This window comes from Dromiciops gliroides, chromosome 1 (assembly GCF_019393635.1).
Source record: "Dromiciops gliroides isolate mDroGli1 chromosome 1, mDroGli1.pri, whole genome shotgun sequence".
NCBI lineage: Eukaryota > Metazoa > Chordata > Mammalia > Microbiotheria > Microbiotheriidae > Dromiciops > Dromiciops gliroides.
Window position 1 is genome coordinate 79,934,967 of NC_057861.1, and position 17,631 is coordinate 79,952,597.

General features: G+C 44.4%; 1 protein-coding gene across 2 annotated transcripts in view; it reads right to left on the minus strand.

Annotated features, from left to right (window-relative positions):
- Window positions 1–15,071, minus strand: part of RHPN1 (rhophilin Rho GTPase binding protein 1) — a 52,922-nt gene extending 37,851 nt beyond the window's left edge. Inside the window, exon 1 of one of the 2 annotated variants that reach the window (XM_043976544.1) lies at window positions 14,650–15,071. In XM_043976544.1, coding sequence (XP_043832479.1) covers window positions 14,650–14,736 — 87 coding nt within the window. In that variant the 5' untranslated portion in view covers window positions 14,737–15,071. The remainder of the gene's footprint in view (window positions 1–14,649) is intronic. The other variant, XM_043976543.1, reaches the window with a different exon arrangement.
- Window positions 15,072–17,631: the final 2,560 nt, after the last annotated feature.

The window sequence follows — 17,631 nt, forward strand, 5'->3', positions numbered from 1 at the left end:
ACTGTCCTAAGTGCTGGAGATTCAAAGAAAGGCAGAAGAAAGTGTCAGCTTTTGAGGAGCTCACAATCTAATGGTGGAAACACCTACAGTTAAGTACAAACAAGCTATATACAAAACAAACTGGAAATAACAAACAAATGGAAGCCACTGAAATTAAAGGGGAATCAGGGAAGGCTTCCTGTAAAAGGCAGGATTTTGGCTGGAACTTGAAAGAAGCCTGATGCCTAGAAATAAGCCCAGGTCTCCTCACCCTTAAAAAAAACCTTTCGTTGACCTTATCATCCTATCGAGCTAATATCTCCTGTTCTCAGTCAAACTCTTGGAAAAGCTGTCTCTACTTTGCCTCTACTTCCTCTTACCTCGGTCATTTCTCCACCCCTCACAATCTGGCTTCCAACTTCATCAACAGACCTGGGCATATTTCTCCTTCTTTACCTTTGTACAGCATCTGATACTGTTGCCCACCCTCTCCTCTTGATACTCTTTCATCCCCGGGTTTCTAGGACACTTAGTTTCCCTACTTCTTGACTTGCTATTCCTCAGTCTACTTTACTGGATCATAATTTATACTATGCCGCTTAATTGTAGGTATACCCCAAGGCTCTGTCCTAAGCTGGCTCTTCTCTCCATAGGTCCCCTCTCAGTCATCAGCTTCTATTAGGTTTTTTTTTTTTCATCTCTATGTAGATGACTCCCAGACTCTATATCCAAGCCCTAACCCTTCTCCTGAGCTCCAATCATATATGACCAAGTGCCTATCAGACATTTTGGATGTTCCACAGGCACCTCAAATTCAACATGTTAGCCCAGTGCTTGGCACATAGTAGGTGCCTAATTAATGTTTATTGACATATCCAGAAAAGAATTCAACTTTCTCCAAAATTCACCACCCCTTTCCAATTGCCTTAAATTTGTCAAGGGTACCACCACCCTTTCAATCACCCAGGCTCACAACCTGGGTATAATCTTTGACTCCTGCTACATTTTTTAAAAATAGCATATGCGGGGGCAGCTAGGTGGCGCAGTGGATAAGCACCAGCCCTGGATTCAGGAGTACCTGAGTTCAAATCCGGCCTCAGACACTTGACACTTACTAGCTATGTGACCCTGGGCAAGTCACTTAACCCCCATTGACCTGCAAAAAAACCAAACAAAAAACCACAACCCCCCCCAAAAAAAAAATAGCATATGCAACTCCATTTTGCTCTTTATCCACCATTTTGTGAAGTTAAGTCTCAACTTCATATAAGTCACCTGATTTTGGAGAATTCAAAAGGTTACTCCCCCAGGCAACTCTAACCCAGTTTAAGAAATGTCACAAAATTATCCTTTCTCTCACAACTCAGAATCTCCTGATTCCCCTCAACCAATAAGAAAGCAGGTGTCTTAATTCCTACATTCTCTTTTTTTCTGTTTCACTCCCTCCAAATTGTATATTGACTGTATAGAAACCATTGGTAAATGGCCCTTGGCTACCACGAGCCTTAGACTCACTCTGTTTCTGTATCTCCATGCAGTGCTAAATAAATCTCTGGGTGCAACTACTCTGTATCTTTATTCGGCAGTAATACTCCCCACTTTGCTCTACTCCACATACCTAATCAGTTGCCAAATTGTTTCTACTCCAATATCTCCCATCTGAATCCTTCTCCCTATTCACACAACCAGTACCCTAGTTAAGGCTTTCATCACCTATCTCCTGAACTGTAGCAATAAACTCCTTAATTGATCTTCCTGCCTCAGGTGTCCCCCCTAAAATCCACCTGTCACACAGCCAACAAAGTGATATACCTGAAGCACAGGTATGACCATGTCACTTACCTGCTCAAAAATTGCATCTGTATTAAACTATAAGCATCTTTTGTTTGGCAATTAAAGCCCTTCACCATCTGGTTCAAGTCTACCTTTTCAAGCTTATTACATATTACTGCTCTTCATGCATTCATGCACTTTGGGCTACAGTCATACCAGCTTATGGGCTGTTTCTTAACTAGAACTTTCCATCTGCTACATCATGCCTTTGCACAAACTATTCCCCACTCCCTCCTCACCTCTATCTCTAAGCTCCTAGCTTCCTTCAAAGCTCAAATGCCACCTCCTACAGGAGACCTTTTCTGATCATTCCCACCCTAGCTGCTAATATACACATTTATATTTTTCCCTTATTTTACAGATAAGGAAACTAATACAGTGAAGTTACATGACTTGCTGAGTCTCACAACTAATATGTGTCTAAGGCAGGATTTGAACCCAGGTTCTCCTGACTTCATGTCCAGTACCTTATCCACAACACTGCCTTCATCCCTATCTTATAAAATTAATGGGTTAGATTAGATGATGTCTAAGGTCCATTCTACCCCTAAATGTTATATATTTCTTGCTGGCTCTCCTGACATGCTTTAGGCTAGTTCCTGCCCCCAAAGGATGCTCTCTCTCTCTCTCTTTCTCTCTCTCCTGTTCAAATACTACTGTCTTTCTTTGTTTCTTTCTTTTCTTTTCCTCTGTGTGTGTGTGTGTGTGTGCGCGCGCGCGCGCGCGCGCACGCATACTACCTAGCTGCCTATATTTGGAAATTATTTCAGGAACCCCCTTGGCCAAACCTGTGTCAGAACTATACACTGCTTTACCACTTAACCAACAAGTGTTACTCATCCTTTGCTTTGAAGACGTCTATTAATAGGGAAACCTACCCACTGCCTCCCAAGGCAGCCCATTTCACTCCTGGGTAGCGCTAACTGGTCCAACTCAGGTCCCAACCTCTTCCATGAAGCCTTTGTGGACCACAAGCCCTGGGCTCCAGTAGAAGCCCTGGATTCTAATCCCTACTCTAAAATGTCCTAGCTGTGATATCTTGGGAAAGCCATCTCACCTCTCTTAGCCTCAGTTTCTTTATCTGTAAAATGAGAAAAGTAATCCTTGGGCTCTCTGCCTCATAAGGCTGTTGAGGAGAAAGTACTTGGTCAAATTTTAACTTCAGAATTAGGAGTGAACCTTACATCCATTCCTGACCCACACAATAGCCCCATAGGACAGGAGTGGCAAGAAATTATTCTTCACATTTTACTAAGAGGCAAATGGGTGAAGTGAGAGAAATGTCCTTGCCTGGGTCAGAAAAACAGTAAATGGCAAAGTGAAAAGTCAGATCCAGGACTTCTGGCTTTGCGGCCAAGGCCCTTTCCACTATACCAGGCTGTCTAGAGAGGAGGAAGTAGGGGAGAAGGGACAGAACAATAGGGTGTGGTGGAAAAACAAATCAATGAACGGGGAATCAGGCAGCAGGCTGGGTTCAAGGGGAAACAAGGTTTGCTAGGATGCAGAGACATGGTTTATTAGGAGTACATGGGGAGCAGACTGTGGAGGGCCTTGAATGCCAAGCTACAGGGCATAGATGTTGCCTCCAGGATAAAAGAGAGCCAGGGATGTCCCCTGAATAAGAAGGCTGCCTTTTGGGGGCATCTAGGTGGCGCAGTGGATGGATAAAGCACCAGCCCTGGAGTCGGGAGGACCTGAGTTTAAATCCGGACTCAGACACTTAACACTTGCTAGTTGTGTGACCCTAAGCAAGTCACCTGACCCCAACTGCCTCACCAAAAAAAAAAAAAAAAGGAGGCTGCCTTTGGGGATGTGAGTAGGGGGAGGCTGGACAGAAGTGTAAGGCAAGAGGATCTATCTCTGAGAGAATGTTCTTAAGGCCTTAGGGAATGCTTGGGGAGGAAGAAGATCCAGTCACATAGCCCTGTCAGATTAAACCCTATGCTCGCACTCTGACTTTTTACTGGGCAGGATAATCCTGCCTTGACCTAGTTTATATAATCTAGGCATCCTCCTCTTCAAAGGGTCCTTTTTAAATCTCTCACAGAGAGAACAGTAGGTAAGCCCTAAAGTACCATAGAAATATGAGTTATTGTAGGAGGCAGCAGTGGTATGGGAGAGAGAGCGCCAGACTTGGAATCAGGCAGTCTGGGTTCAAATCCTCACTCTGGTCCTTGCTAACTCTGAACTCAGGCAAGAAGACCCTTCCTGGGCATGGGCCATGGCTTGCCCATTTCTTCAGGCTGAAGTCAGAACCTGCCAAAGAGATGAGAAGATGACTGACCCAATTCATCCCTCACTCAGGAGGAGAACCTGGGTTCCTGAAGGAGTAGTAAATCATAGGAGTACAGTAGAGCAGAGGTGTCAAACTCAAATACAGATGATCCCCATAAACAAATTGTCTTAGAAAAACCACTTATTAACATTATCTACATTATATTGTATTTTAATTATTTTAAAAACATTTCTCAATTGAATTTTTTTAATCTGGTCCTAGATGCACTCTGAAATTTGTTTTTAATAATATTTTATTTTTTCCAATTCCATGTAAAGACAAATTTTAGCTTATATTTTAAAAAAATACTGAGCTCCAAATTTTCTCCCTCCCTTCCTTTATATATTACACACGAGTTTTTTGAGGGCTGCTTGGGTCCCTTTGACCCTTGACTCTCATTAGTGGAGGATTACTCTATTTAGTAGAGGTGAAACAACTTGAGAGGCCATATAATCCCATCCCTGTGGACAACCCCCCCAAAAAAAAAACCCCAAACCTTTTATAGATGAAAAACAGAAGGTTCATGGAGGAAAGACTCAACCAAGCTCACATAGGAAGTAAGGAGCAAAGCTTGGGTTCTAGTCCAGGTACCCTGGTTTCAAATATGGTATCCTTTGTTTTTGTTTTTTGTTTTTTGGGGGCAATGGGGGTTAAGTGACTTGCTTAGGGTCACACAGCTAGCAAGTGTCAAGTGTCTGAGGCTGGATTTGAACCCAGGTCCTCCTGAATCCAGGGCCAGTGCTCTATCCACTGTGCCACCTAGCTGTCCCCAAATATGGTATCCTTTGAAAAGGGGTATAATTAAGAGATTCAAGGAACCTGGGTCCAAGTCATAGCTTGATACTTACCAACTGTGTGACCTTGAACAATCAGAATAAAATCACTTGAGTTTACTAGCCTCAGCTTTCACATCCATCCACTAGGGTTAATACTAGTACCACCTACTTACAGAATTGATACTGGGGGGGGGGAGAAGTATTTTATAATGCTTAAAGAGTCACCAAGCTACTATTATTCATTAAACTACTATTATTCATTAAAACCTAGAAGTTCATTTTAGTTCCTGTTTCAGGACATTGAACATAGAACAACGGGGCGTAGCAGAAAAACAAGTCCCTGGGCCAACCAGGCCTGGGTTCCAGCGGCAGCTGGTCAGCTTCAAAGTCACCTGTCTAAGAGCTGGAAGACCATCTAGAGACCATCTAGCCCAACTCTCTTGTTTTACAGAGGAGGAAACTAAGGCCCTGGGGTTTGTTCATTTAGTGTTTGCATCAGCTAAAAAGTTTGAACCAAAAGAGAAAGGAAGAAAGGAAGGAAGAGAAAGAAAGAAAGAAAAGTTTGAACCCAGCCTCAATGTACAAAGCATTCTATCAGGTTGCCCCAGCTTTGTTGCCATACTTTATTAGTTTATTGGGTGGGGTTTGCTGATGATCCAGGAAAGAGTTGCCCCAATAATGGAACCAGCTACTGAACTAAATCATCCCATTAAATAGTGAACTCACAGGGGCAGCTAGGTGGCGCAGTGGATAGAGCACTGGCCTTGGAGTCGGGAGTACCTGAGTTCAAATCCAGCCTCAGACACTTAACACTTACTAGCTGTGTGACCCTGGGCAAGTTACTTAACCCCAATTGCCTCACTAAAAAAAAAAAAATAATAATAATATAAAAAATAGTGAACTCACCATTATCAGAGTTATTCCAATAAAAGCTAGATTACCATTTATTTTGTTGGGTTTTCTTTTTACTTTTTATTTATTTAATAATATTTTTTTTCATTAGAGATGGGTTTTTTTGGGGGGGGGCAGGGCAATGAAGGTTAAGTGACTTGCCCAGGGTCACACAGCTATTAAGTGTCAAGTGTCTGAGGCCAGATTTGAACTCAGGTACTCCTGAATCCAGGGCCAGTGCTTTATCCACTGAGCCACCTAGCTGCCCATAGAGATGTCTTAAAGGAGATTCCTGCTCCTTTATGGGTTGAACTAAATGCCCACTAAGGTCTTTTCTAACAACTTGGTCTATGAAAGCTTGCTGGTGTAGTCAACCTACTATAGTAACCAGGTGTGTGCTGCAGAACATTAACTTTCTGAATTCCTTAGCCTAACTTCCTGTCAATCATCATTCAAGGCTCTTCATCACCTAGACTCAATATAACCTGGCAGCTTTAACTCCCAAGGTTCCTGGAGCTGTGTTCCACTGCTGAAATTGGACTAAAACTCCTTACTGTTCCTTCCTCTTGATCCTCCAGCCATGCATCTCAGAGTTAGAAGGGATCCAGGGCCATCTCCAATCGTCCTGACATATATCTTGCCACTGGACCCAGATGGCCCTGGATGAGAAAGTGAGGCTGGTGACCTCACACAGCCCTGCCTCACTTAAATCCAATTCAGTGCAAGTCATGACATCACCCTGCTGTCATGGTCCTCTTCAAGAACGAAGGACAAACAACAGAAGGGATGAAGTCCCTAAGTATCACCTAGTCCATTCCACTTCCTTCCTGCCTGTTGTGAAGGGAATGGTTGTATGTCCCCGACAAGGGGTCATCTGGCCTCTGCTTGAAGACCTCTGGTGAGGAAGAACTCACTACTTCTCAGGACTGCACAATTCACTTTTCGTTAGCTCTAATTGTTTGGAAGTTTTTCCTTCAGTCAGGTCTAAATATACCTCTGAACAGCTGTCATTCTGCACTTCCAGTTCTGCTCTTTGGAGCCAAGAAGAACAAATCTAATCTCTCACTTCCACATACAACCATTTGAAGACAGGTAACCTGTTCTCCATCTTTTTCTTTTGTTTTTCTAAAATCTATTTTTTATTTCATTAAATATTTCCCAATTATATGTAAAAACTTTTTCAACAATCATTTTTAAAAAATTTGAGTTCTACATTCTCTACCTTCCTCCTTGAGAAGGCAAGTTGATACTGATTATACATGTGAAGTCACCCATCTTTTCTAAGTTAAACATTCCCAGTTCCTTCAACCCCATTCTCTTATGACAGTTACATAATGAGAGAATATTAGAACTAAAAGAGACCCCAGAGATCTTAACTCCTGGCTTAGATTTGGGGGGAAGAAGGGAAATTTTATTAAGGGAAAAAACACATTTTCAATAACTTGTAATTTAAATTTAGCATTTCCTTCAGTTATTTAAAAACATTATTCTTAGAAGGCATTCACAGGCTTCATAGTATTGCCAAAAGGGTCCATGATACACAAAAAAGTTAAGAATCCATGATTTACCCTATGTGTAAAAATATTCATAGCAGTTTTTTGGGGTGGCAAAAAATTGGAAACTGAAGGGATGCTCATCTGTTGGGGAATGAATGATCAAGTTATAGAATATGAATGTAATGTAATACTATTGTGCTGTAACAAATGATGAAGGGGATGGTTTCAGAGAAACATGGGAAGACTTGTAAGAACTGATTCAGAAAGAAGTGTGCAGAACCAAGAGAGCAATTTCTACAATGTCAATTCTGTAAAGACTTGGAACTTGGAAAGACTTAGGAACTTTGATCAACACAATGACCAAGCATGATTCTAGAGAACTCGTAATAAAACATGTTATCCATATGGCCAGATAGAGAATTGCAGATTAAGGCACATTTTTTGGATGCGGTTAATGTGGGAATTTGTTTTGCTTGACCATATGTGTTTGTTAACAGGTTTTATTTTCCTTTGGAGGAAGAGAATTCAAAGCTGAAAATAAAACTCTTTTTTTTTTTTAAAGGAAAAAAACCCCTAGCTCACCGCCGTCATTTGACAGAGATGGAAACTTTGGTACAGAAATCCCCTCTCTCTCTCTCTCTCTCTCTCTCTCTCTCTCTCTCTCTCTCTCTCTCTCTCTCTCTCTCGCAATTATTTCCATTTTATGTCATGGTTATTTGTGCAGGGGGAGAAATTCTGTCTTTCCTGTGATGGAAAATGTTGTTCTGAGGTGAGTTCCCTTGCTCATTCTTTGGGCCACTCCTTACCTAGCTAGTCAGGCTGCTAATGGTTGGAAATACTTGCTTTGCAGTTCAATTCAGCCAGTTTTGGTGTGTTTTTTTTAACTGATTCTCCCCATCTCCCCCTCCCCACTTCCCACCCCCCAATCCAACTCTGCCCCACATGCCACAGAGCTAGGAACAAGGTTGAGAGGAAAGCTTGGAAGATAGAAGAGAGGGAAAGTGACCTGAGCCCTGCCCCCTATCCCAAAGGGAGATAAAATTCATTAGCCCTTTGAGGCTTTCAAGCTCTTCTCTACAATCCCAGAGAGTTAATTCAAGCAAATATCCTTATCTCTGTTTCACTGAGACAGAAACTGAGGCTCAAGGTCACTCAGGTGGGTAGTAAACGGGCAGAACGAGTTCTCCAATCCAGGTATCTTTCCCGTACCTACCTACCTCACCAGATGGAAGTGGGGAAAGCATCTTAAAAGGCTTATAGCATAACTGAAACGAAAGCCTTTATCATTCTCATTAAAAACCCTAGGAGTTCAGTTTATTTCCTGCTTCAGAGTACTAAAGACTAAACAAAGGGTTGTGGCAGAAAAAAAAAACAGGTTCAGGAGCCAGGAAGCAGGAGGCCTGGGTTCGAGGGGCAGCTGGTCTGCTTCAAAGTCACAAGATTGCAAGATCATAGGTCTAGCCCTGGAGGGGACCTCAGAGTCCATCCCCCTCTTTTTACAGATAAGGAAACTGAGGGCCTGGGAAGGACCGTTTGTTAAAACCCTAGGGGACAGGTTCAGGCCCACCATTTTCCAGCCCCACTTCCAGCAGAGCCCTCAATATCTTCATCCAGGGAACAACTCCTGTTTTGGGATGGCACCAGTCATTCATACCAACTGCCACCCTCAGGGCAGGCAAGCCAGCCTAGCTGAAGCAGAAAGTCAACCAGAGGGAGAGACAGGAGGCAGAACCGGCCAGCCAAGTCAAACCATCATCATCACTGTGACCACCGGCTCCCCCTAGATCCTGATGCAGGCAGCCCATGACCCTGAACCCCAATGCCCTTGGCCATTGAGCTGCAGGAGATGCAACCAGTAACTGGGCAACTGTTCCTGTGAGTGCTACAGTCACAGCTACTGAAGCCCTTGGCACTGTCAAATAGTTCAGAAACTGATATTTTATCACTGGAAAAGACATTAAAGAAGAGGCCTTAATATCTGCTTTCCCCTACATTCCAACTCCTCCATCTGGCCTGCAGCTTAAAGCTTCCTAACGTGGTCTCCCCTGTTAGAAGGTGAGCCCCTTGAGGACAAGGATTGTCTTACTTTTCTCTTGCTATCCCTAATGCTTAGAACAAAGTAATTGATAAATAAATGCTTTATTTGTATTCATTTACTCCAGTGCTCTACACAAGAAACAGCCATGAAATACCAGCTCTGATAGCACCCCTCTCTACCTCATAACCCTTCCATGGCTTCCCAGTGCCCCCCACTCAGGCTGCCATCCAAATCCCTGCAGGACCTGACAACCTATCTTTCTAGTCTTATTTCTCTTTTCTCACCTTCAATAAAACTAAAATGGATATAGACCATCCCTGGAACCTATCCCCTGTTTCAATGCCCCCATGCCTTGTTCTTGAAGGGTGGGGAGGAGGTTTCAACTGTAGTATTCTGGCTCCTGGGGGCTCCACCATGTCCATCCCCTAGTCTTTCGACGTACCATCTGTCCCTATCCACACTCAGGACAACTCCATTGTGGAAGAAAGGAGGAAATTCAAAATTACATGTGAGGGGAAGATGACAAGTAACACAGGATCTTTCCTCTCCAAGGAAGTCTCCAATCACCTGTCTCCCTTGCTTTTTTGGGGGGGGGGGCAACACTCAATGGTCTGCGTTGCTCACCTGGCCCTTGGCATCCAGCCCTCTGCCTTATGCCATGGGATCATAGATTTAGACCTGGAAGGGACATCGAAGGCCATCCCATCCAATCCATTGACCATATAGATGAGGAACCTGAGTTCCAGAGAGCTAAGAGACTTACTCACACAGGGAGTTAGTGATAGAAGCAGAGAATTTGAATCTAAATACCCTGACTTCAGACCCAGTGCTCTGTATTCCACAAGCAGCTTCAATCATTGGGAAGCAGGACAATGGGCCTGGAGTCATTCGTGTCCCAACTCCAACATTTACCAGCTGGGTGGCCATGGGTACGTCACATGCCTTCTCAGAAAGCATATTTGTCCTACTTGTCTCATTGGACTGCTGAAGGGTAAATGGTGCCAACTGTGAAATTCTATAGAAACCAGAGTTAATGTTATGGTTATTATTCTCCACTACCCTTTGACTAATTACTGAGACTTATGCTTTTATGTCTCCAAGGGACTTTCCAGTGCCAACATTCTATGACTCAATGAATCTTAAGAAAGTTGTCAAAGTATGGTATTTGGGAAGAGAATTTGTGTCTTGTCACTAGAGATGTGGAAAATAGCCTCCCTGTGTTACAAGATCCCGTCAGAACAGGACTGCAGGTGGCCCATCCAAGTTAGCAGCCCCTGATTGAAACAATACCCAGGGCCCCCAGCCAGTCTGGGAGTGGAAACTGGAGATGGCTCCACTGAGCCTCCTGGGAACACTCTGAGAGCTCTCAGCCTGTGGCTCGGCCGCTCTCTCTCTCTCTTCTCTTTAAAGCCATTTTGAAAGGCATAGTGCCCAGAAGGGTAGACTTAAAATATGAAAACCTAGGTTCCAGGACTGGCTCTTCTCCCCTCTGAACCTCAGCTTTCTTATCTGTAAAAGCAGGATAAGAAACTGGTGCTCTCTCTAACTTACAGGCTGGTGAAGGAAAAGTTTTTGTTAACCTAAATCAAGACAGAGAGAGAAAGAGAGAAAGTCAAGATCATGAATTCAGCAAATCAGTGGTAGAGCTGGGACTAGAATTTGGCAACCCTGGGAGTCACGTAGACTGAGACCAACCTAAAAAACATCAAGACCATCTGGAAAAGCTAACTGCAATTTCCTCTATGGCCCAAGGCTTAAAACAGTCCAGAAAACTTAAAAATCAAATCAAGGAATAGCTACTGCCTATCTACTCAATGAAATTGCAAGTCCCAGGCCCATACCAGGGCCTTAATATACAGTAAGCATTTAATCAATGTGCACTAAAGGAATATGACGTTAGATCATTCACCATCTGGTTCCAGCCTATCTTTCCAGACACATTGTGTACTCATTATTCCCGCTTCACGCACTCTGCAAGACAGTCATCTCATATAAGCCCTAGGTACCTGGGAGGTTCTCCGTCCTCAGCTCTGCCTCTCAGAATCCTTAGCCTCCTTCGAAACTCAACCCAAGTTTGAGTGCCGCCTTCTATGTCAGGCCTTTCCAGATCCTCCCAGGGACTACTGACTCCTGCCCCACCAAAAAAATCCCTATATATCTATGTAGATATAGACATATATTTTTATAGATATGTATGTATATATATATATATATATATATATACACATACACACATACATCTATAAAAGTACCTGTATTTCCTTTGTATACACTTTATATAGTTAGACATGTAGATGCCATTTCCCCCACAGAAAACACAATGTAGGCTTCTTGATAACAGGGATTGTTGATTTTTTAACTTCCAGCATGTAACATGGAGCCTGGAAATGAGTAGGCCTTAATAATCAGGTTCATTGATTAATCATTTATTTAGCAAACATTTTATCAATCATCTACTGTGTGCAAAGCAACGTGATAGGCTTTGGAGGAGGCAAAGACCTAGCAGGGAAATTAGGAGTGAGGTAAAAAGTGGGTTTGAATCTCACCCAAGACACTTGCTAGCTGTGGTCCTAAGCAAGTTAACTTCTTAGACATTCATAGTTTCATCATAGGTCCTCTAGAGGAATGAAGGACAAACAATAACAACAGGTTTCTTCACTGAGGAAAATATACACAACACTAAACCCCACAACAACCTAGGGAGGTTTCAACTGAGATAACAAATTGCTTTAAAAAAAAGGGAGACTGTAAAGTCCCAGCTTTAAATGTTCTGCTACTATTACTATTATTATAATAAGGGGATCAATCAGAGAAACTCTTTAGCCAGGAAGGGAGGACTTACAAACAAAGTCACTGCCTTCTAGTACGGCTGTCTCTCAGTGGATAAAGCACTGGCCCTGGAATCAGGGGGACCTGAGATCAAATCTCACCTAGGACACTTGCTAGCTGTGTGACCCTGGGCAAGTCACTTAACCCCAATTGCCTTAAACATCTGGGGACATCTCCAGTCATCCTGATGAATATCTTGCCAATGAACCCAGATGGCTCTGGAGGAGTGAGAACTGTGACCTTGCACAGCCCTCCCTCATTTAAATCCAATTTACTGAAAGTCATGACATCACCTCCCTGATGTCACAGTCCTCTTCCAGAACAAAGGACAAACAATTTGGGAAAAAGCAATGATGACATTTTCTGATTCTTAATTGTGGCTCCCACATTTAGTCCCCTGGCTTCCTTCAAATTCCAATTAAAATGCCATCTTCTCCAGGATTTCCCAACCCCTCTTAATTCTAATGTCTTCCTTCTGATATTTATTTCCTATTTTTCCTGTATGTAGCTTGTTTGTACATATTTGTTTGCCCCTTGTCTCTCCCATTAGATTGTAAGCTCCCTGAGGGCAGGAACTGTCATTTTTCTTCTTTTTGTATCCTCAATGCTTAGCACAGTTCCTGGCACATAGTAGGCACTTAATATTTACTGTCGGACTGACTGTGTGATCTTGGGCAAAGCACTTCATTTCTCTTGAGTCTCAGGTTCCTTGTCTATAAAATGGAGATAGTACTTATAACCACTTACTTCCCAAGAAAGGAAAATGTTTTGTGCATCTTAAACTGCTATAGAAATGTTATCACGATTATGCTCGTGACAGAAAACTTGAATGAGACAGGTCCCAGCCCTCAGAGAGCTCACAGTCTAGTTAGGGGGAAAGGCACAAACATAGTACTTAAGGACTTTAGAGAGGTGGTGCACACAACAGTCTGGGTGATGTTACAAGGGGGTCATTATTACCAGCAAGGGAAATCAGGAAAAGGCTGGCTGAAGGAAGTGGTATTTGAACTTGGCTTCATAGGAGAGGATTTCACAAAGGGGAACCCTTATGAGCAATGATATGGCAGTAAGAGAAAGTCTGTCATGTTCCGGGGGAAGAGAGTAATCCATTTTGGCTGGAGCAGAGCCCTTTGCAAAGGAGTCACCAGAGATAAAGCGAGGATATAAGATGTTGCCAGCAGTATGACCAGATACATAAGGAATTGTACTGTGGCAGCAGCATGGAGGAGAGAGTAGAGATGAGGCTGCTGCAATGATCCATGCAGTGGTGGCAATGGAGTCTTCCAAGAGAGTGGCAGTGGGAAGGGACAGGAGGGCAAAGGAGGGAATGTGAGAGATTTGGGGAAGGTGGAATCAACAAGACCAGGTAACATTGGTTATGAGAGGTCAGAGAAAGGGATGAGAACAAGGAAACTTTTCAAAAGTTAAAGAATAAAGCTTTAAATAATAGCTCAGGACAACCACCACCACCACCACCAACAAACCTGTCCCAAGCATCTTGTGGCAAAGGTCAAGTGATGGAAGCCAGCTGGCGGGGAGGAAGAAGTTATGACTTCAGCCTGGGGCAGTCTGAGAAGGCTTCCCAGGGGCAGTGTATTTGGTAGACAACAGTAAAGAAAATGCTAATCCTAACATAGTAACAAGTGCTGAGCTCCCACAAAAGTTCTCTCATAGCTTAATGGAAGCCAGGAGTCCTGGGTTCCAGTCTCAGCTTTAGAACTAACTCTGTGTGACCATGGCCAACTTCCTTCTCTTCTTTGGCTCTCCGTTTTCTCATGTTAACCAATGGGCTAAATGGTTCTAAAGGCTGTTTCCACTCTACTGTGTGCCCCCTCCCCCAATACATCACCAAGTCCTAAAGTCCCCTTCAGTTCTGACTCTCTCCGTTCCAAGATCCCTTCAGTCAGATTCTGTATTCTAGGATCCTGTCCAGCTCCCCCAGGAGAGATCCCTAGATCTCCTACTATCCCCTACACACTTGAAGGTTTCTTTTGAAAATTAGTCAGTAACCCCCTCGCAGCTTTGACCTGGGGTTAGGGACTTGGTGGTCCCAGCACCATCCGGCAATTCTCAGAGATAGTCATGGAAGTAGGAGAAAGAAAAGATGCAATAGGGGAGGAGGGGAGGGAGGTACGGAGGCATTTTAACAATTGGCTGGGGGTCTGGGTGGGGGAGATAAGGAGCTGGAGAGGGGCTCCTAGTAGGCCTGTCCTCAGGCTTCCTCCACTCCCTCAACCCTGCCAACAGGTCTCAAGCAGCAGGTGTTGGTCCCGTCACTGGGACAAATGATACCTTCACTTTTGGTCTCCCCAATCCACCTCCCCGCCCCAGCCCCCGTGTGTGTGCGCGCAGGAGGGGGGGGGAGGGGATGCAAAGCGGAGCACCCTTGCCCCCTTCCAAGTGCCCAGGTCATGGGCCGCCCCCCCCCCCTCACCGCTAGAGTTTGGGGTGGGGAGTGGCAACCCTGACACTTATTTTGTTTCCCTAGAAGGGTTACCTGCAGGGCTCTCCTGCCCCGGACGCCCCCCTCACCTTTCGGACGCTACCCCCGTCCGCGGGCTGCAACAAGATGCCATCTTCACCGCCTCCCTCGCCGTCCGGGCTCTCCTCTAGAATCATCTTGGCCCACGCTGCTGGGACATACAGCAGCCCAGGTCCCGCGGAGGACAACCTGCAAGGACTCCCCGGGAGGCTCGTCCAAGTGCAAGCAAGTGCACAACCCAGGGGCCGGTCCGAAGCCCACAGGGCCGGGCAGTTCGGGCAGCGAGGTCCCTCCTCCTTCCCCTCCTCCCACTCCAGCGGCTCCCGCCTGCTTCCCACCCTTCCACTCCCACTTGACTCCTCTGACGGGGGGAGAGGGGATTGAGGCGGGGTGCCGGGGGAGTGTTGGGAGGTGACCACTGGAAAGAGGACTCGGAGCGGGGGGAGGGCAAAATTTGACCTCACCCAATCGCCTGCAGCATTGGCTCCAATGGAGGTGGCCACGGGCCAATAGGAGTATGTGTGTGGGGGGTGCGGTTTCCATGGGGGCGGAGCGGTCTCCGCTGGTTCGCCCGGCCCCTCTCCCTCCCCTGCGGAGTCCCGGGGGAATTCTGTCTCCCCTGGCAACGGTGGGAATTAGAACGCTGGGAGACTAGAAAACGAGAGCCGGGAGGGGCCGCCTAGGGGCAGCGAGCTACGGACTGCGCCTGCGCCGCCCCGGGCCTCTCTCCAGTCGGTCTGTCTTTTCTCGAAGTCTCAGAGCCCAGCTGCTACTGGGTCTGGTGGCTATGATCTGCCCCAACCCCCTCCCCCACGCAACTTCGGAAGGAAAGTCACTAATGTAATTCCCTAACCCTTGCAAGCTTACTTTGTAGCTTTTTAGGATGGGACAACAGGATTTTACAGATGGAAGCAACTTTTTAAATCATCTCTGTAGTTCTGCACCCTCATTTTATATTGGAGCAAACTGAGGGACAGAGAGAGAAGGGGGCTTTCCCAACATCATACAGCAAGTAAGTGGCAGAACCTGGACTTGAACCCGGGTCTTCTGGCTCTTTTTAGTGCTCTTTCCACCACCTCTTAGTCTGACTTTCCTCAAAACCTTGCTTAGTGGGGTGGCTTAAGGAGGCACTTCCCCTAGTATCTGAAGACCTGCGTGCAAATTTGAGCTCTGATATTTGCAAGCTATGTGACCTGGGCAAATCCTTTCCCTGGTGTCTTCACTCTTCTAAGTAATAAGAGGGTAGTACTACTGCCCCGGTCTCCCTAGCAGAGTCATGAGGCACAATGTGCTTTCTAAACCTTAAAATGGAATATTATTGAGCGGAAAGAAACTACCAATATGATAAATAGAGAAAGATGGAAAAGCATGAAAAAAAAGTTAAAGAAAGCATGAACTGATTCAGAGTGAAGTAAGCAGAACCTCCCCTCCTCAAAAAAACAGAAACAAAAAACGGACCTATTGTCACTCCCCCTCCATCCCTTTTTGAGCTTCCTTTTGTGTGTTGTTTTCACCATTAAATTGTAAGCTCCTTGAGGGCAGGAACTGGTTTTTTTTCTTATTTCTATCCCCAGCACTTAGTAGAGTCCCTGTCACATAGTAGATGCTAAATAAATATTTACTTAATTGAATCAAATGCATACAATGACAACAAGAATGTAAATGGAAAGAACAACCACAAAAATCAAAAGTGAGTATTACAAAATTACAAAGAACAAGTATGAACCCCAGGATAGGGGAAGACACTTTCACTCTGCTCCTTTGTAGAAGTGGGTGTGGAACACTGCATATGTTTTTAGATTTTTTTTTCTATGTATTGATCCGTTTTGACAATTTTTCCTTCTCTTCCTATTTTTTTCTTTAAAAATATTTGTTATTGGGGCAGCTAGGTGGCACAGTGGATAAAGCACTGGCCTTGGATTCAGGAGGACCTGAGTTCAAATTCAGCCTCAGACACTTGACACTTAACTAGCTGTGTGACCCTGGGCAAGTCACTTAACCCTCATTGCCCTGATATATATATATATATATATATATATATATATATATATATATATATATATATATATATATATATGTTATTTAAAAGGACTCTGAGAGGGGAAGGGAGAGGGAAATAGTGATATGATAAACAAATGATAACAATACAAAAGATTTTTTAAAGCATCTTGAGAAACCTTATTAATCACCAGGGGAAAAAAAGTGAACTATTATGAGTGGGTCTATGGAATGCCTGTGTATGTCATCCTCATCCAGCCTGAATCATAGAATCTAACAGCTGGAAGGGAGCCTAAAGAGTTATAGAAGGAGATGGTCCCAATTCCACAGAACTATGGAACCTCAGACCTTAGTTGAAATCTCAACTAAAACCCCATTTTTTGGAGGAATCTTTCCCCAACCCCTGTTAATTCCAATGCCTTCTCTCTTTTAATTATTTCCTATTTATTCTGTATATAGCTCACTTTGGATATATTTGTTTGTTTGTTGTCTCCCCCATTAGACTACAAGTTCCTTGAGGGCAAGACTAAGAAAGAACCTCAGAGGCTATCCAGGCCAATCTAAACAAGAATCTCCTTCTACAACACTATGGTTTGAGGCAGTGTGGGAGGTCTCCCTTAAGGATGGCTTCTATCCTGTGCCCTGCTCAGGCCATGTCTGAAATATTGTGTTCAATTCTAGGTACTGTGTTTTATAGAGCACATTAACAAGATGGAATATGTCTGGTATGGGGCTCTCTCTCTCTCTCTCCTGTCTCTCTCCTTCTCTCTGTCTTTTTTCCACATTCCCTCCCTCTATCTCCCACTCTCCCACCTTCCTTCTGTCTATCTGTATTTCATCTGTCTCTCTTCCCCCTCCCTTCCACTATCCCCAGACTGTGAGTTCTGGAGACCCTGAGATTCCATCAGAAGTCTCAATGATGGGGGCAGCTGTGTGGTGCTGTGAATAAAGCGCTGGCCTTAGATTCAGGAGGACCTGAGTTCAAATCCAGCCTCAGACACTTGACACTAGCTGTGTGACCTTGGGCAAGTCAC